This window comes from Corythoichthys intestinalis, chromosome 11 (genome assembly GCF_030265065.1).
Source record: "Corythoichthys intestinalis isolate RoL2023-P3 chromosome 11, ASM3026506v1, whole genome shotgun sequence".
Taxonomy (NCBI): Eukaryota; Metazoa; Chordata; class Actinopteri; order Syngnathiformes; family Syngnathidae; genus Corythoichthys; species Corythoichthys intestinalis.
The window spans coordinates 19,211,701-19,232,043 of NC_080405.1; the positions used below are offsets into that span (position 1 = coordinate 19,211,701).

At 38.2% G+C, this 20,343-nt stretch overlaps 2 protein-coding genes across 4 annotated transcripts in view; one reads left to right on the forward strand and one right to left on the reverse strand.

The window, feature by feature from the left end:
• fermt3b (FERM domain containing kindlin 3b) overlaps nt 1-11,711 on the reverse strand; it is a 28,382-nt gene extending 16,671 nt beyond the window's left edge. The window contains exons 1-4 of the mRNA XM_057851237.1: nt 11,479-11,711; nt 10,704-10,828; nt 8,075-8,308; nt 109-225 (exon numbers count right to left, since the gene is read on the reverse strand). Coding sequence (XP_057707220.1) covers nt 109-225; nt 8,075-8,308; nt 10,704-10,827 — 475 coding nt within the window. The 5' untranslated portion in view covers nt 10,828; nt 11,479-11,711. The remainder of the gene's footprint in view (nt 1-108; nt 226-8,074; nt 8,309-10,703; nt 10,829-11,478) is intronic.
• Nucleotides 11,712-15,303: 3,592 nt separating this feature from the next.
• Nucleotides 15,304-20,343, forward strand: part of macrod1 (mono-ADP ribosylhydrolase 1) — a 317,841-nt gene continuing 312,801 nt past the window's right edge. For 2 of the 3 annotated variants that reach the window (XM_057851204.1, XM_057851203.1), the window contains exon 1: nt 15,304-15,823. In XM_057851204.1, the coding sequence (XP_057707187.1) occupies nt 15,457-15,823 (367 nt within the window). In that variant the 5' untranslated portion in view covers nt 15,304-15,456. The remainder of the gene's footprint in view (nt 15,824-20,343) is intronic. The other variant, XM_057851202.1, reaches the window with a different exon arrangement.

Below are 20,343 nucleotides of genomic sequence, written 5' to 3' on the forward strand. Positions count from 1 at the left end.
TAAGTATCATAACAGCTATGAGACATAATAACCTCAGTTGTTCCTATTTTTGTTTTAAATTTACTCAGAACAATTGTGCCAAGTGGTGTTTTTGATAATGGTGAGCACCTGTTGAGAGGTGCACTGCAGTCAGGTCAAAAATCTCCTCTGTTGAATTTTTTTCCTTCTTTTTTTTCTTCTCCTCAACAGGCTGAAGCAGTGAGAGCTCCTCTGGGTGACGAATGTCTGTGGAGGTCAAATGTTATATTTAATTCATACCCTCATTTGTGTGTAGTGAAAGATCTCAGTAGCTGACTACAGACAATACTGTCAAGACACATCAGGGTAATTTCTCTTGCACTTACGCGTGCAGAGAAGAATCCATTCAAGGAACATAAAAAAAGGGGCTTTAGCAAGTTTTTTGTTGAAAAGTTTGATAACAGCTGTTTATTGTGTCTGTGACAGTTGTAATGGAGGTACAAGCATAACTGAAAGTCAGCATTTCGAAAAATGTAACATTTTCGATTGCACCAGATTGCAACATTCCATCAATCATAACTAGTTGCCGAAAAGATTCAAAGGTCTACAAAAAGGTAATATAGCAACATACATTTGTGCCACATATATCATATGGAGCAGTTCGGAATCAAATTATACAGTATCTAACATGACAATTAAAAAAAAACAACAACAAAAACAAATTATTAGAATAAAAGAGATGTTGATCATCAAATGTAATACGTCCAGAGCAGTATTAGTTGAACTCAAAAGTGCTATGAAAGACAACAAGTGACTTTATCAACACTGACTACCATGCTATTTGCATGCTTTCTATTCTGTTGTCACCGTGTGTCTATTCCAGTACTTCTCAAATAGTGGGGCGCGCCCCCCTGGGGGGGCGCAGAGCGATGCCGGGGGGGGCGCATGTGACCTCGGGGAACATGCTTTTTTTTTTTTTTCTGCCGTACTGGAATAAAGTGTACTTGCGCATCCACTCAGTGGGTGGCAGTGGCGCTCTCATTTTCAGAGTGAGTGCAGTATTTTTGAACTAAGGAAGAGCACTCATCACACAGAAAACAAATATGAAGAGCAGTGCGCCGCCGCCGTTTTCGAAAGCCGTTTTCCGACCGGACTCACTCACGCAGCGACCCACTGTCTTGTCCGGTTCTCACGCCGCCGCCCGATAAGTGCCATTTTCGGCTTGGGATCGTCACGACGACCGCCCTCACCTACGGTTCTACTTCGGCCGTCGAGAATGCGCTTTGTTCGTGCCGTTTGCCTTTTAGCTTTGACTTTTAATACTGTGGGTGATGAGGAAAGACTGTTTACTGTGTCTAAAAATAATTATAGCGGACCGCCAGAAGCCAAATCAATTGAGACCACTAAAAGACATTCGACCCCAATCTCATTGATAAGCCGCTTGATTGTTTTTCAGCGAAAATGTGCCGAATATTGCCAACAATCGTCCTGCTTTGTCAGTGTTATATCAGTAAACCAGTGAGCATTGTTAGCATACTCATTGCAAAATGACTCCACACCATTGCAAAGGAGGTAATACTGAGTGTGAGCAGCAAAAATAAAAGCTGTCCTTCTGTCCAAGGACACTCTTTTCTTTTCCCTTTATTCATTTTTGTTTTTTCGGTCAAATTTTTTGGCATTTTGTCCTCATGAGGGAATGTTTCTAATCAATTTGAATTTGTTATTATTTACTGATTTTATTACATTTGATTTTTCAGTATCAAATGGTCAAAAATGTACCTTGAGTGTATTTTTACAGTTTGAATGTGACTTTTTTTAAATTCAGGCAAATTGATGCACGTCAAGTCTTCTCTGTTACAAACAAAACAATGTTAATAATGTTATACTTTATTATAAGTTGATCTATGTTACTTTTTTTCTTTATTAGAAAAAAGGGACACAATATTAGGCAGATGCGTATTTATGATAGTAATTTTATAGACAAATAATACTATTTACAGTGACGGCAGAGAGTTGGGGGGGCGCGAAACATTTACGTCTTGCTTGGGGGGGCGTCGCAGAAAATAATTGAGAAGCACTGGTCTATTCTGTCAACATGTACTAGCCAGCGCAGTCATAGAAAGCTAGGCATGATCATGAATTATGGTCGTGATGTCACAACCAGAACGACTGAAAAAAGTGGGCGCCCCGTGCTGCCTTGTTTTGGATGGTATACTTACAGTATGAAATTGTAAAAGACAGAGATACGTACAGTGGTATGAACCTTTTGGAATTTGTCACGTCTGCATAAAATCACCATCAAATGTGATCTGATCTTTGTCAAAATCGCACAGATGAAAAAAACAGTGTCTGCTTTCACTAAAATCACCGAAACATTTATAGGTTTTCATATTTTGATGAGGATAGTATGCAAACAATGACAGAAATGGGGAAAATGAGTAAGGCAAGGCAAATTGAGTAAGTAAACCATCACATTTAATAATTTGTGGCCCACCCTTTGGCAGCAATAACTTCAACTAGACACTTCCTGTAGCTGCAGATCAGTCTGGCACATCGATCAGGACTAATCTTGGCCCATTCTTCTCTACAAAACTGCTGTAGTTCAGTCAGATTCCTGGGATGTCTGTCATCAATCGTTGTCTTTAGGTCATGCCACAGCATCTCAGTGGGGTTCAAGTCTGGACTTTGACTTGACCACTCCAGAACTTGTATTTTTTCTTCTGAAAGCATTCTAAAGTGTTTTGTGTTCTGTGTTTTGGATCATTGTCTTGTTGCAGCATCCACCCTCTTTTTAGCTTCAACTGTCTGACAGACGGTCCCAGGTTTTCCTGCAAAACATCCTGATAAACTTTTGAATTGAGTTGTCCAGGCCCTGAGGCCGAAAAACAGCCCCAAATAATGATGCTCCCTCCACCATGCTTCACAGTGGGGATGAGGTGTTGGTGTTAGTGAGTTGTTCTATTCTGTTTTTTTTCCCTCCGCAAATCACATTGTGTGTTACTCCCAAATAATTCAACTTAGGTTTCATTCGTCCACAAAATATTTTGCCATAACTTCTGTGGAGTGTCCAAGTGTCTTTTTGCGAAGATTAAACGAGCAACAGTGTTTTTTTAGACAGCAGTCACTTCCTCTGTGGAGTCCTCCCATGAACACCATTCTTGTCCATAGTTTTACATATTGTTGATGTGTGCACAGCGATATTGTGCCAGTAATTTCAGTAAGTTTTTAGCAGACACTCTAGGCTTCTTTTTGACCTCTCTGAGTATTCTGAGATGAACTCTTGGTGTCATCTTTGGTGGAAGAAGTAACAGTGCCAAACTCTCTCCATTTGTAGACAACTTCTGTGACTGTTGATTGATGAACATCCAGACTGTTAGAAATGATTGTGTATCCTTTCCCAGCTTACAAATAAACAATACTTGATCACAGGTCTTCAGACAGCTCTTTGACAGCTCTTTCTCAATGTGTTTTGTCGTGGGCAGGGCAACTTTAAGACTTAAATTATTTGGTAAAAATTGGTTTCAATTGCTCTTTAGGTCTCCTTAGGCAGAGGGTTTATCTTTTCCCCTTCTGTCATTGTTTGCACGCTATACTCATTAAAATATGAAAACCTATAAATGTTTGGGTGATTTTAGTCACAGCAGACACTGTTTTTAAATCTGTGTGATTTTGACAAACATTTGATGGTGATTTTATGCAGAAATGTGAGAAATTGTAAAAGGTTCAGATACTTTTTCATACCACTGTATTTGAGTGCCAAATTCGTTTTCGACATTTAAAAATTACAACAGTACAGTCCTTTTCAATCTTTAGACGGGGTCACCATTTCTTAGGACCTTTACCTTGCAAGCCTTAGTGGAATTTTACGTTTTCTTTGTTGAGAAACAGTCTCATTGCTTATATAGTTTAACTTATCTGATCTGGATAAGAACTACTCAGCAGATTGGAACAGTGAGTAGGGCTTACTGACACTATTCTTCAGTGGTTCACATCCTATTTACATGATAGAGATTTCTTTGTGTCAATTGGAAACTATCAGTCAAAACGAACCAAATTCACGTGTGGAGTCCCTCAAGGGTCAATTCTTGGACCACTCTTATTTAACATCTATATGCTTCCGTTAGCTCAGATAATGGAACAGTATGACATCTCCTATCACGCCTATGCAGATGACACACAACTGTACATTTCTGTGTCCCCACATGATTATAGTCCCTTAGTCTCCCTGAGTAAATGCATTCGTCAAATCAATGAATGGATGTGCCAGAATTTTCTCCAGTTAAATGTGGAGAAGACAGAGGTGATCATTTTTGGGCCAAAAGAGGAAAGGTCAAAGATAAGCAGCCAACTTAGCACAATGTCACTTACAGCTACAAACAAGTCAGAAACCTTGGCGTAATTATTGACTCAGACCTAAAATTTGATAGCCATCTAAAGTCCGTCATTAAATCCGCTTATTACCACCTAAAAAATATAACCAGAATTAAGGGCTTCTGACTCAACAAGACATGGAAAAACTTATGCATGCATTCATTTTCAGCAGATTGGACTACTGCAACAATATATTTACAGGTTGTGATAAAAAATCAGTCAGGAAGCTGCAGCTAGTACAGAATGCTGCAGCCAGAGTCCTCACAAATACATGGAAGCTTGACCACATTACACCGGTTTTGAAATTGCTACACTGGCTTCCAGTGAGTCAAAGGATAGACTATAAAATACTACTGCTCGTCTACAAAACACTTAATGGCCTTGGACCAAAATACATGCTTGACTTGTTAGATTCCTATGAGACATCTAGACCCCTAAGGTCGTCTGGAACGGGTCTTCTTCATGTTCCAAGAACAAGAACCAAGCAGGGTGAGGCAGCATTTAGTTATTATGCTCCTCACCTCTGGAACAAGTTACCCGAACGTCTGAAGTATGCTCAAACTGTTAGCTCCTTTAAATCAGGGCTAAAAACGCTTTTGTTTGGCACTGCATATCCATAACTGTCTATATATTTCAACCTACCTGCCTTCTATTCCTCTTGTGCTTATCTCCAGTGCTGATTTCAATGATTATTATTATTAGTAGTTTTTGCTTTATTTTTATTTTTGTTTTATTTTTATTTATTTATTTTTATTCTGTGATTAAATGCGATCATTTGTCTTGGTTTTTACGTTGTGTTGATTTAAATGTGATTTTTATGGTCTTCATGTGATGTAAAGCACTTTGAATTTCCTTGTGTTGAATTGTGCTATATAAATAAATTTGCCTTGCCTTGCCTTTGCCTTGGAGACAGTGCGGACAGGATGAAATTATGTTGTGAGTGAGTAAATGAACACATTTGAATTAAACCAAAATTCAAATTCAAGTTTGTCCCCACATGAATGTGTAACCTAAAATAGGTGAAAAAACATCAGACACTATCATGATTATTCTCCTGCCAAATGCATCTGACTCTGTGGCACAGAGGTAGAGTGTCTGACTCTGGAACAGAAAGTTATTTTTTTCAAGTCGCATTGGCTTCAATTGGGACTCAATGCTATGCATATATATTGCTGTTTAACATTCAGTCAATTGCCCGTGAAAAATCACAAGTGATTTTTCGCTTGTTTGTTCATCAGCTCGCAAGGGAAGTCACAGTGAACTTCAAACCTGTTTTGTCATGCAAGCTGTGACTCCGAATGCTATCAGTGAATTTATTCATTTCGCTTGGTCGACCCAAAGGTCATGTATCTGACTTCAGATCAGAAGGTTATGCACTCAAGACACCACAGGGTCACTGCAAATGAATAAACGACAAAGGTCAAAGCTTAGGCGGTGGAACCAGAAGATTTCTTAACATTCTCAAATTGCATCTGTATCGTTATAACCCTTTAAAAATATTGAAATAAATAAATAAATATTGAAATAGAAGCATTTTAATGACACTTTTAATTATTTATTTATTGAATTTTTGCACTCCCGGTCCTCCATATTTAAAGGGGCAGACAACACCTAGTGGAAAGAATGTTGCTTATTAATTGAGAAAACAACATAATTTTTTTCTGACGTGTAATAATGGGGAAAAAAGATGGCAGAATTGCCATGAAGTGGCTACTCGACAAGTTACAATTTAAAAAATCAATAAATCTTACCATACCTACTTTTGCTAGATAACACTTGCGGTAACACATAAATAATACTTCAGTAAGGGAGAAGGAACAAGATAGGATACAGATACTAGTATCTGTAACGATACGGCACTAAAATGACATCATCGGAATCATGTGGCGTCTAATCATCCTTTTACTGTAAATTTCAGCTAGTATATCACTAGTAGACGTCCAATCCATTTGGAGTGGGATGGCCCTCCCGGTTCCGATGGATATGATGTCTACCAGTTAAAATGGATTGAACGTCTAGCACAGAGGTGGGAAAACTGTTCCACAAAGGGCTGCAGTGGGTGTGGATTTCCGTTCCAACCGATTAAGAGGAAACCTTTTCACCAATTTGGTGTCTTCCGAGCGCAATCAGTTGGTCACAGTCAGGTGCTTATTGTTTCAGCAGAAACCTCATTGGTTAAACTGTCTGTGCTGTATCAGTTGGAACAAAGACCATCCCTGATATAGTACCTTCAATAGCAGCCAACGAGTTAAAAAAAAAAAAAAAAAGTATATAAAAATTTGTTTTTTCCTCTGGCCATGATGCACCCACCCACCAATTAGTTTATCACTAGTAGACGTCCAATCCATTTGAAGTGGGAGGGTGGCAGCTAGCTCTACCACCTTAAACGAACTGGACGTCTAGTACCGTCAATGGCCGACAATGAGTTAGGCTCTATCTGACCAAACCATTATAGCTAGGGTTGTTCCGATCATGTTTTTTTGCTCCTGATCCGATCCCGATCGTTTTAGTTTGAGTATCTGCCGATCCCGATATTTCCCGATCCGTTGGCTTTTTTTTTTGCTCCCGATTCAATTCCAATCATTCCCGATAATTTTTCCCGATCATATACATTTTGGCAATGCATTAAGAAAAAAATGAATAAAACTCGGACGAATATATACATTCAACATACAGTACATAAGTACTGTATTTGTTTATTATGACAATAAATCCTCAAGATGGCATTTACATTATTAACATTCTTTCTGTGAGAGGGATCCACGGATAGAAAGACTTGCAATTCTTAAAGGATAAATGTGACTTTGTATATTGTGACTAAATATTGCCATCTAGTGTATTTGTTGAGCTTTCAGTAAATGATACTGTAGCCATTTAACTATTGTGCCCAAATGCATGATGGGAAATGCACCCATGACTGTGTGTAGTGGTACCAATTCATAGATCTTCTCTGTGTTGGGAAATAACATTGGGTGTTAAGAAAAAGATCAACTACTACTATTCTTCCCCACATTGCTTCCCACGATATTTCTAATCGTAGGGAGAGGGATTGTAAGGCTTTAGCCAATTAAAAAATTTCTCCAAAGGCTGCCAAAATTCACTCTACTAATTTTGCGTTGCCTTTTAGCTGTATATATAGGTAAAACGGTGCTATTACAGATTGTACGCGACAATGCGTGAGTGGGTCGTCCAGCGCATGCGTTAATCGCGTTAAATATTTTAACGTGATAAATTTGTAAAAAAATTAATTACCGCCGTTAACGGGATAAATTTGATAACCCTACCTTAAGCCTAAACTAAAGACTCTGGATGAGTGTAACATATTATGTCTGTAACGTTAAATACAATTAGAAAACGATTTAATTAAAAAATATACAGTATATATTCAAAAAAGGCATGTCCGATATTTTTTTGCCGATTCCGATACTTTGAAAATGACGTGATCGGACCCGATCGAGCGGCATCACATCTCTAATTATAGCTATTATTTTACATTCAAGTGAGTATACAGTAATTTTGTATTAAATTTATTAAATTAAATATTTTTCAAAAACGTGGTATTGGTTCTGTATCGGCATCGGCTGATACCACACAGTACCGTGGAGCAACAGTGTTGGTGTCAGTGCAACACTAGACATTAGTTTATCATTATTTACAGCAGCAATTTTCCCAATGTGGAACTATTTTGACTTTACATTGGGGACACAGCATTGAATAAACATGTAAAGGAAAGTGACAAACTCACTGAGCAACGTGCAGATCCCCATCACAGTCTGAAAGACGGGGTTGGAGAAGCAGGCACTAAGCCTCACGGTGACACCGTTGGGTAGGCCCAGCCTTAAGGGTTTATGCTGGACCATGAAGACCAAACGGGCATCGGCGTGAATACCATATTTCTCAAGCGTCCAGGATGCCCGCAGCAGCCATCGCTGCTTCTGTTCCCACCACAGTGCGTGGTCGGACCAGTCACGCTTGATCTCTGTAGGCAACACACACATTTGAATTAATTTGAATGGGGTCTTTTTTTTTTTTTTTCACATTGAATACTGTAATATTGTAGTTGTTTGAATTACGTCATATGTGGCTGCAGATGTTAAGGTTATATGTAAAATACTATTAAAAGACTTTCAGTAGTTGATAATTGCATTCATTTATTCATTTCAATACATGTACCTAACAGTCTGGTTAATCATCTAATTATTAATTTAATTTATTCTGTATGTATTGAAGGTGTTTATTCATTGTACCTAATGCTGGGTTCATCGACAAAGTGTCTGCTATAATTATTAAATTAATATTGTATACTGTATAATTTCACCATATATTTCATTCCATAACTATGGATACAACTGGTAGGCATTGGCCTTAAATGGTATGTGAATACCTTTATCTTATTGTTTCTATTAATTTCTATTAATAAAACCATAATCTTGTTGTTGTTTGTTTGTTGTGCGTCTACTTGTATCTTGTCCTTATTATAAGCATATCCGTCCAAAATCCTACATACATTGAAAACTGGGCCCCCTATTAAAAGCTTTAAATCGCTTGCTTGGGGTGACTCTTTTCAAATCCGATTGTTAAATTTGATATATGTTGTATGTATCATGTTCAGTTATCCCTCATTTTTCGCGGTTAAAGGGGACCAGAATCCGCCGCGATAACTGAAAAACTGCGAAGTAGCCCCCCCACACACACACCTCCCACCCTAAAAAATTTTAAGACATGTTTTTTCAGTTCTTTTTTCCAAAGTATAATTAAAAAAAAACTTTTATATATACATATATTTTAATAAATGGTTTTTAAGCACTTCAAATGTAATAATTATGATAAGTTTTGAACATGTTACTGTCCCACGGAGTTATTTTTAGATGAGAAAAAAGTAGAACAATGCTTGTCTTTATTAACTCATTCACTGCCAGCCATTTTCACCGGAGCAAGCCCGTTCGCTCCCGGCCGTTTTACTGGTTTTGCAGGGCCCAAAGAAAATTCTGTTCTATTGCTATATAAACATGGAACCCACCAAAAGAAAGATTAGACTCTCTTCTTTCAGCAGCAAAAAAAGTTAGTTCATATCTTTTTTCATTCTTTAGAAATCAGCATTAGAAAATAGCTGAGTTTGAGCAATTTTCCAATTTCAGATGAAAAAACAGAGAAATTGAGCTTTTTATGAAAGCATACATTTCAAACATAACTTTGACTTATACACAGCTATTTTTTGCTTTAGTTACATCCCAAACATCTGAATAAGGTTTTTCTTTTACAAAATAAGATAAACAACAAGACAAATAGAGCTTTTAATAGCTAAGTAACAATTTATTTACAGATAACTAACTGAAAGATGACGCTGTTTTGGCTGCGACAGCCGGTTAAAATTTTCCCTCATCGACGTTTGTCTCATAAAGATGAATTTTTTTGAGTCTCTGCGGGCTTTGCTCGCTAGCAGCACGGACTCAAAGGCATTGTCCGCTGCACTAGTGCTTGTGTTCTGCTCGGTCGTCCAGCGCCTAGCATCCCGGGCGTCCTACCTTTTGTTCTGCTCGGTCGTCCGCCGCCTGGCATCCATTCGGTCGTCTTCCGCCGGCGCCCGGCCGCGTGGCTTGGCCATTCGTTGCCGTTTAATCGAGTTGCGTGTCTTACCAAATGCGCTACTGCCCTCCAGTGGCCAGTTTTAATGTTTTAAAATGGATTTTCAGCTTTGTGCTTTGGAGCTAAATTGAATCACGACCCAGAGATGTCTTTTTTGAAAAAAAAAGCAAAACAAAAAACAAACAAAAAAAAAACGTAAAAGACGTATAAATACATCTGTGGGACACGGAAACAATTAAAAATAGAACGTATTTATACCCTTTTGGGAGCAAATGAGTTAAATGCTTCATTGAGTGAGTCCACTCAAATCCGCTCAAGCTGCTCACTTACATACAATGGGTTGCCACAGCAACTGTTCAACAAGTTTAATGATGCTTGACGTATGCGGCGCTTTTTAAGTACGTTTCGGCTTACGAGCGTCTCTGGCAAATCAAACCTTAACGTCTGTCAATCATCGTTAACTTTAATAAACAACTCCAGTGCACTGCCTGACCAAGAAAAGCGGCAGAAGCGAGAGTGACAGACGTGATCGGATCGGGACAGCACTATAAAATACTGCATTTATTTTTTTTGAAATTGGAAAAAAAAAAAAAAATCGGCGATGGACTGAGGGCGCGAAGTTTGAAGCGCGATGTAGCAAGGGATCACTGTATTGTATAGTACTGTATTCAATGGATTATGTGACTAAATCTTATTCCTAATGACCAAGAAGTAGCTTTCAGTTTCAAAAGGTTTGGTGACCGTTGACCTACATTACAGTGAATTCATGTGAGACAATGGTTACCCACGTGTCTTCTCCACCAGCTTGAGAATGACGCCTCCCAAGTGGAGGTCAGATGTCACACTGAGGCTGACAGGTGGGGCGTCAGGCCCCAGGTCCTCCACTGTGATGGACAGGTCCCACGCCGCCATGCTGGATGATAGAAAGGGAATTGATGGAGACATTTTGAGTCGTATCCCTCTGCATGCAAAATACAGTATGCGCAAACACGGTGTAAAGCATTTTAATGAATTACAACAACGATGAACAATCAATCACTTAGCGATCAACTAGTAAAGTCTGTGCACACTTTTTGAGGCTCAGTCTCTCATGATACATACACTTGATGGGTGAGTCTGTCCAATGTGACAAGTACTTCCTGCTTCTGCCTTAATCACCAGGGAAACATACTTCCGCTTTTTCTTCAAGCCACCAAATACAAAATGTGTGAATGTGGTGATCTTATACATGTTTACATGCAAATTCAAAACTAAAAGCATGGCAGAATGAAGGTGTACTTTTGTCTAAAATTAATACATGGCAAAAGACTGCTATTGATGACATGACTAGCATGCTTACATAGGTTACATGAAACATCAGAGCCCCTGTTGCAAGACTAAAATATATTTCTTTTTTATATACTTTTGAATACACATTAAATAGAAATATGCGATTATTCATTGCGACATTTGAACTTCTCTTCATAGCTAAAAAAGACAATTGTACAACACTGTACATAGACAGCATACCTTTTCGCCGTCCTTCTTTCACACACATAGTAAATACAGATACATATACAATACCGTCAGTTTCCTCTGTTGAAGCTTTGAGAAGTCCGAACCGGGTATGCTTATCCTGTGTCAGATCTGTGAAAAAGTCCCAAAAATGTTAGGTATAAGTGTGATGAAGAGGTTTTTCCTCTCTATGCCAGGACAAGCTGTGGTCCGTAACTGTGTCTGTGTTGCATGTTCCTTTTTTTCTCTCTCTTTTCGTTTTGTCAGTTTCCGTCTGGCGGAAATGTACAAAAGGCTAGGCCCCCAGCTTTGAATGACAGGTTGGTGATACAGTGCATACAGTTGTTTGCAATGTGTTGATAATAATATGATGGTATGATATGCTTTCATTTAACAAACATAAATGGATACAAATATTTGTGTAATATAATAAATTGCAAAGGCAAGTGGGTAGGAAAGACAAATAATATTCTAAGGCACAAAAAATTACCTTCATTTGAATTGTTTCCCCATATCTCATAAAACATCTGTGATAGGTTGATTGACTACTCCAAAATTTCTGTAAGTGTGATACTGATTCTGATAGGTTGTTTGTCCTCTTGTGCACTCTGATTGGCTGGCATCCAGTTCTGGGTGTATCCTCCTTCCTGCCCAAAGTCAGCTGGCATAGGTTGCAGTACCTCTGCCCGTGACCTTTGCGAGGATTTACCCAAAATGTTGTTGTGTCACATTTGTTTGTGAGCATTGTTGTTAATTAACAATTAAGTTAATAATTAAGTTAAACCAGTGATGTGCAAAATAAAGGACACCAGCCCAATATGGCCAGCTCTGTTTGTGAAACCTTCCTACTTAGCTTTTATTATAAAGAGTCTCCTGATATTTCCATCCAATTTCATCCATCCATTTTCAACACCGCTAATGCCTGGAAGGGTGCCGTGGGGTGGGGTGCCGGAGCCTCTCCCAGATGACCTAGGGCACACCCTAAACTAGTCATTACACGCCAGTAAGTTGTAGGGAACACACCATTTCCCATTGCAGACAACAATTTGCACCCACAATCACACCGCTACTGAGAGGGAATTGATCATATGGCGCCTATGCCCATAAGCGGATTTTAAGGGGGGCCATGCCCCCCTGGTGGCCGAAAAGTGTCATTGCATGAAATTGACTTTCCTATATATATAAAGGTTGTAAAGCAACAAAGCTGCAACAAAAATGAATGAAATCAACACAAAAATATATTTTTATAATGGGTCAAAATTATTTTTCGAACAGATCATGTGACGAGCACCTTAGACGGTCATTTGCTTTCCATATAATTTTCAACAACAACAACAAAAATAGCGGAGGGCAATTTTATTTTTCAAAAGTTTTTTTTCTTTACTAGAAAATATTTTTTTAATTGAAGCAACGGGATTGAATGATTTAGACACAAATGTCCTACCCATAATATGGCCCAAACACAAAACGGATTGCTTCAATCAAAGAAAACTTTCAATGAAAAATTAAGTGTTCAAATGCAAATATTTCAATCTCAAATATTTTTTTGCATTCGAAAATGTTTTCTATGATTGAAATTTTTCATTTTTTGATTGAAGTGATTTTTCTTTTTGAAAATATATTTAAATTTTTTGAAGCAACTTATTTTTTGATTGAACAATAAAGACAAAAACATCCTAGCCAAAACGGGCCCAAACATAAATCAACATTACTTCAATTGTTACGTCCCACAGACGGCTCGCTAAGGGCGTAACATAAAACGAGCCACACAAGGTACGAGTGGACACAATTTATTTACACAAATCAAACTCACAATGAAAAATATACAGATTGTGGATGAGGGTTAGCCCAGGCCAAAACAACAAACAAAAGGAATCTACACTTGAACCCCCACCCGCTAACTAAACCCTGATCGTGTAAAAGGAACAAAGAAAAGACAGCCACTAACCTAGCTTCTTACACTAAACAAAACAGGAGAAAATGGGTTGAACAGAAATGGCGGCTTACCCTTACTGCTTCAGTGCTCTTATTTACAGTGGTGAATAAAAACGATCCAATAACGAATAAACACAAAAGACCTCACCGAAAAAGCGGGAGTGTATCAAACTAGTGATCAAACGCACATGAGAGTGAATGGCGAGCAAAGAGCTGGCGAGGAGGACCGCGGCAGAATGCTGTCAAATGCGACCTCCCAGAGCGTTGACAGCGGCAGGTTTATGAAGCTTGCCGCCTTATCGTCGTGGCCAATCAGCGGCGGCGACGTCATCCGTCCGTCCGGCGCCGATCATCTTACGTCACAGTGGGAGGGGAAGCAGCCAGCTGGCGGAGGCGACGGTCAACTGACTGAAATTCTCAAAAAACAATAATTAAAATGGCCAGGGCCGTCACATCAATCAAAAAAGTTGCTTCAATCAAAAAAAAACTTGACTCCAATAAAAAAAAATATCAATGAAAGAAAAATAGCTTTCACATGGATTTTTTTTAGTTTCAAATTTATTTTTGCATTCAAACATTTTTTTGAATTGAGGCAACTTTTTTTTAAATTTAAAATATATATTTTGATTGAAGCAACTTTTTTTTGATTGAATAACAAAGACACAAATCTACCTCCATATGGCTCTGTCCAGGGGATACTACTTTTGACTGGGGTAACTACATTGGCACGACACCGGCGGGCGCACCATAATTAATGGATGACGATCTTGGCGAAAAGTATTGCCTAAGCAGCCTGATTTAGAATTCACCTCAAGAATGATGGGAAACAAAAAAACACTCATTGTCAACTTATTATTATAAATATTCTTGTAAGTTAATTTTATTGCTGACACTGCGTTTCGGGGTCATCACCTTGTTGTGCCCCCCCTGCCCCAAAAGTCAAACTCCGCCTATGTGTACGCCGAAGACAGGTTGTTGTACCCTTTAATATTTTTTTCATCTAGTTCAGTGGTTCTTAACCTGGGTTCGATCGAACCCCAGGGGTTTGGTAATTAAGTCTAAGGTCTTTCGTACGCTGATTAAAAATAGGCAAAGTGTTTTTTTAGACCAGGTTTCGGACTGGTTTGCGGCCAATTTACAGGACTAATCAAATTCTTTTAACTGCTAGTCCTCGATCTGATGGGAGGAGGAACTGGTCTGCTCAGTCGAAGGTTGACTCGTACTTGTTATGAGGGAATACAACAGACCAATGGGCAGCGTGGTCTCAAATTTTGACCTGTTTATGAAACATGCTGTAAAAATGAGAATTATGAACGGGAATTCGTGAAATTATTAGCTTGCTAGGTTCGATATATCGGTTCTGAATTTGAAAAAAAAAAAATATTTTTTTTATTTAATTCCGAAGGGTTTGGTGAATCCACATGTGAAACTTGTGGGGTTCTGTACTGTACGGTTCTGTGTGAACTTCCCTCAAAATTTTCAATTCAAATTTGGATTTATGTATGTAACATGCAGAAAGATAAAAACAGTTATTCGTGAAGTTTAATAGATTTAAAGAAAAAAATCCACTATAAAAAGAAAACATTGAAATTTGACAATTTGTATTTATTATTTTCGCTCTGCAAATACAAATCAATTCCGAATAAAAACATGAATATATTCTTATTCCACATTTAAATGAATGCAATTCCATAATTTAGATACACGAACACTTAACCCCATCTGGTGAAAACACCTGAATGTAACTCACTCATATTTCCCACAGTTCTTAAAGCGCTCACTAGTTCAACCAGGTTGGTTGCTTCGACTCGAAATTTGATCAGGATTTACAGTTTACGTAGTAAACAAATAAACACATTTAGCACAAAAAAGACAAATTCCGCTACTATCAATCGGTAAATTACAAGCCCTTTCGTGAATATTTCCTAAAAATATTTATCTACAACTAATGCCTCCCCCCCTATAAATAAAATGGTACATTCCGCTCAGCCAAAACAAAAATGGCACATGGGAAGTTGATGTAGGCTTGCGAAATCGATACAAGGGGACGATATTTATTCTTGAAACTAACAACGTCTGTGGAGGTAAAGCAAAACGTCCCACTAAACAGCCATGGCGATCCAAATATCACGCCTATTTTCACGTCTCGGGATATCGATGCTGTTGTCCGCTGGGCCCGTGTCCCTTGTGGCCACGGGTGTCAGGTTCAAGCATATCATTTTAACTCTTGGAAGTGCCCAGGTGGGACGCAAGCCAGTCCCAAGTCCCCTCTGCGGCCACATTAATACAGCGAATTTAACAGCCACCACAGCAACCCGCTCTAGGTCCACCCGTGGGAATTGCTTCTCCCCGCCGCTTGAGAAGCGACTCAGGTCGGCCAGTGGTATCGGCGCGCTGACAAAGTTCCTTCACACCGGTGCTATGGCAGCCATTAAAGTTGACCTGAACTCCAGAGAGGGGGACTGGAAGGATATCAAGGGTGAGAGTGATTTGCGCAAGACGTCATTACTTTACCTGCCTTGGCTACATGAAATATCAAACCTTTCCAAAATGAATACTGTGGAAATGAAACGGTTTTTTCTATATGCATTTTTGCAAAAAGCGTTTTATTGCAGGGAATAGTCCAGGGGTCAGCAACCTTAAATAACCAAAGAGCCGTTTTGACCGTCTTTCACAAAAAAGTCATAAACTTGCAAAACGTATAATGCCAGGAGCCATAAAATCCATTGACATCTTATGCACTGCAACAGAGAACACAAAACTTTATATTTACCATACCTTTTGGGGCCAAATAGTTTCGGTTTCGCGTATTTGAGGGACTTTTTTTTTTTTTTTTAAACCCTTTATTGCCTCTCACATTTGATACACCTAAAATTTCATGATTTTGAGACTAATTCAGAATTTTGACAATTCTTTTTGGAAAAAATAAAAAATAAAAAAATAAATGATGGCTGCAAGTAGGGTTGCAGCTATCAAATATTTTAGTAATCGAGTAATCGACTGAGAATTCTATCGATTAATCCAATAATCGGATAAAACTTAAAAAAAAAAAAAATTTATGTAAAGAGCAATTATAAATATACATGAGAAAAAAGACATTTAATCCTATATTGAACCATTTGGAGTCAATCAGTGTCTTTATTTTTGATGTTCATTGTTGAAAACAGCCAACAATTGCATCTCAGAACTGACTAGAAAAAAAAATTCACTGCTTTCACTCAAAAAACTTCTAGATCTTATAACCCCCCCCCCCCCCCCCCACACATATTTCTTACCTAAAAATTTAATTACGCTTGATAACACACATCACTTAAAAGTTAGGTGTTTTTACCACGTGTTTCAATTGAATTTCCATTTGTGTCAAGCTATTTTTAAGTTCTAGTTAAGTTTTAAGTTAGTCTAAACTGTAAGTACTGATAGGATTTTGAGTTTTTGCAGTGTTCAAAATAAATGTATGATACCTGCTGTATTGGAGCACATTAGGGACCAGTGCTACTTGGTGTTTTATTCAGCAATGACTACTGAGCTAAAACTAACAGTTAGCTTTATTATGTTTTAATTTTACACCCTCACCACTCTACAGCGCTGTGTTTTTACAGATTAAATAAAGCCTGTATGTAAGAAACGTTAGCCACACATCGACAGTGGTCATAATCAATAGAAACCTAGCCCTCTAAAGGGGTAACGTTACGTGTGCGAGTGACAGTAACGTTATATTTATTAGCGCTGAGAGGTCTACTGCTTAAAGATGGCAGCTGTTTACCAACGCTGCCCAGACGCGGCTGAGTCTGTCATTTCGCATCTAGTTCTAAATGCATGCGATATCTATGAGACGCATCGGACACTACCTGCTACCACACTAGCGTCATGCGGGCGTAGTTTTTAGCAACGTCGGTGTAGTTTGTAGCGGCTGTCGGCTGCAGTAATTTTTTTTTTTTTTTTTTTAATTGCTTCTTCCTCTACGCACGTGACGTCGGCGCGTTGTCCCGCATTAAAAGTAGTCCGGGCAAAACGTGATGCTTAGAGCTGGCAAAATAAATGATTCCTCGAGGTGAATAAAATTACTCGGATCAGTTTTTAAACTCGAGTTACTTGAGTTGCTTGAGTATTCGTTTCAGCTCTAGATGCAAGTCAACACATGCATCTGCAGGTTCCATGAGAAAAACAAAACAGGATTTAGCAAGGGTCATAGATATCAGAGCGCTTATTACACATATTTATTTTCTTTTCACAAATTTGAAAAAAAAAAAAAAAAAGGTTTCATTAGGACCTTATTTTTCAAATTTTGGGATTCTCTGATAATTGCTTCATGTTGCAGGTATTTAAGGGTTAATTTGGATAAGAACAGCGCCATCCTCTTCAAATTTAGAATTACATTTGAAAAATGTACAAACTGATTAAAATTTAAATCAATTACTTGTTAACTCGGCTGCCATTGACAGTGAAAAATGACAATTTCAAGTGGGAGGTTTGGCAGCAAATGAATGCATGAATTCGCTGCCACCCTCCCAGCTCAAATTGATTGGACGTCTACAAGTGATAAATTAGTGGATGGGTGCATATTGGAACAACAAATTTCAGGTTTTAGCAGAGGTGGGTAGAGTCGCCAAAAATTTATTCTAGTAAGAGCAGTGTTACTTCAAAATAATGTTACTCAAGTAAAAGTAGTCATCCAAAAAATGTACTCAAGTACAAGTAAAGAAGTATCAAGTGAAAAGAATACTCAAGTAATGAGTAACATTGTAAGTAACTGCTTATTTTTGTTTAAACAATGTTTTTTTTCTCTCAGCACAAACTTATCAATCAGAACTTTTGTTATAATGATACTGTACAATAACCCATGACAAAAAAAAAAAAAAAAAAAAAAAAAAAATCATTCAATTCCAGTGAGAAAAGAAAATAGACAAAAATGAAGCATTCAGTGGAAAAAATAGTTCCTAGTTTGAATAGTCAACACTTCCTTCATAGTTACTATAATTAAATTAAAAGGATCATATCTCTGGTTTTCTGTGGTCAATCGGTTCCTAATACAAATTGGGAGAGAGGTTTAAATCAGCACTTTTGATTCTTGTTGAGGGCAGCGCTCTATGTCAGATTCTTAATTTTTTACGGCATGTGATTGAACAGGCTGGCGTGATCATAGAATGGCAAGTAGGAGTGGGAACCTCAGGGCACCTCACGATACGATACGATTCGTGATACAAAGCTCTCGATAACGAATATCTCATGATATCACAATACAGCAATTATCGATATATTGGTCAGAAATTTGATACATTACATTCTACGATACAACTGTTGAAACGGGAAAAAAAGATGTTTCAAAATAGAAAAAATACTGTTTAAGTCATTTTTTAAACACCTTTTCTGTGCAACATTGCTGTAAAATATAAATCTACAGCAAATTGTGTACCTGCACATATAGAGGAAACAAACCACAACCACTGATTTCTCTTGGAGAGATCATGATGAATGGCACCTTTAATTTCTTTAAAGTTTTGAATCCTTTAAAAAAATTAAAACACTGCTGTAGGTGTCAGTCAGCAGTTAAGCTTGGAGTGGGGCAATGATAAAATTGGTGGGTCTTCTCTTCGTATACGACCTTTGTTGCCAAAAGCATTGGTTTGAGCACTTCCACCATCTGCTTCAGCATTTGAGATGTCTGAATCAGTCACATTCTTCCTCACCTTAAAAACAACAAAATAAAACAAAAAAGTATTAGCTTTTGAGTTGAAATCCTGATTTTTTTGTTTGGTGTTGGAAGTATTGAGTGAATTAAAAAAGAATGAATTGAATGTATAGAAATTAAAAATGCAATAATTACCAATTTTTAATATGTAGGCTGCGTTAATTATCTCGCACATCACCTTATATATCTTTGAAGCCATTCAAACCATTTTTATAGCTTATTGTATCAAAATGGCAGTAATAACAGTTTGTGTAGTAAAGTAGATGGAAAGTGGTTCTCAAATAATATCAAATAAATCAGTAAATTCATGTAGGCTTGTTCGATATCCATTTTCATCCAGTTTAGGGTCCTGGTTTATTTTATACAGTATCTTTCAACACCAAATGTCATCAAAATAATAAATTAAAAAATCAATTACATTGCAAAACTCTTACCTCAAGGGATGACAGTGAAGCAGTGAAGAAATCCGGTGTCCACTTCGTGACCAGCTGCCAGTGAACCTTATTTTTGTTAGACAATTCTTGCATACAGCAAAGTCCTTGTTCACCTTACTTCCTTTCTTATCAGTGTAAAATCTAAAGTGTGTCCACATGTGTGATTTGTAGCAATATTTTTCTCACTTTTTCCTCCACTGTTCTCACGAAGCTTTATTTTTTTTCAACCCACTTGGAGCTTCTTTTCTTCTCTAGACGTCTTGTCTTGTCACCGCCATTCTTGAGCGCCCCTAGTGGACCGCCAAGGAATTGCTCAACAAACATTGAGCAGTTTACAACAGGGGTCCCCAACCTTTTTTGCACCACGGACCGGTGTTATTTGGGTCTTTTTTTTCACGAACCGGTGTTCTGACAAATTTTGGAACCCATCAAAAATTGCAGCGATGCGGTTCTGCGCATGCAGAACCTCAAAATGTGCAAATGCAGCGATTCCAAAGTAAACACTACAAACTTTCTTGAAAGAAAGGAATATTAACTTACGTTTGATCATGGAAGGGCTTGTAGAAAAGTTCTCCTCAGATTCATCCTGCCATGTAAGCTGCACACAACAACTGCACACCGCGCTCACCATTAACGACTTCGCCTTGTCGTTAAACATTAATTAAGAAGCCCGCTTCACAAAGATACGATGTTGGGAATTGTAGCAAGGTTTTCAATGCTCTTGTCGCGATGTCAGGATATTCCAGAATGACTTTAATCCAGAACCTCGGTAGAGTTGTTGTCTCAAAAGTACGTTTAATAAGGTCGCCTTCATTTGCGATCTCTGTTTATTCACGAACGGGTCACGAATCCACTCCTTCGCAGTTCGTGGGTCTT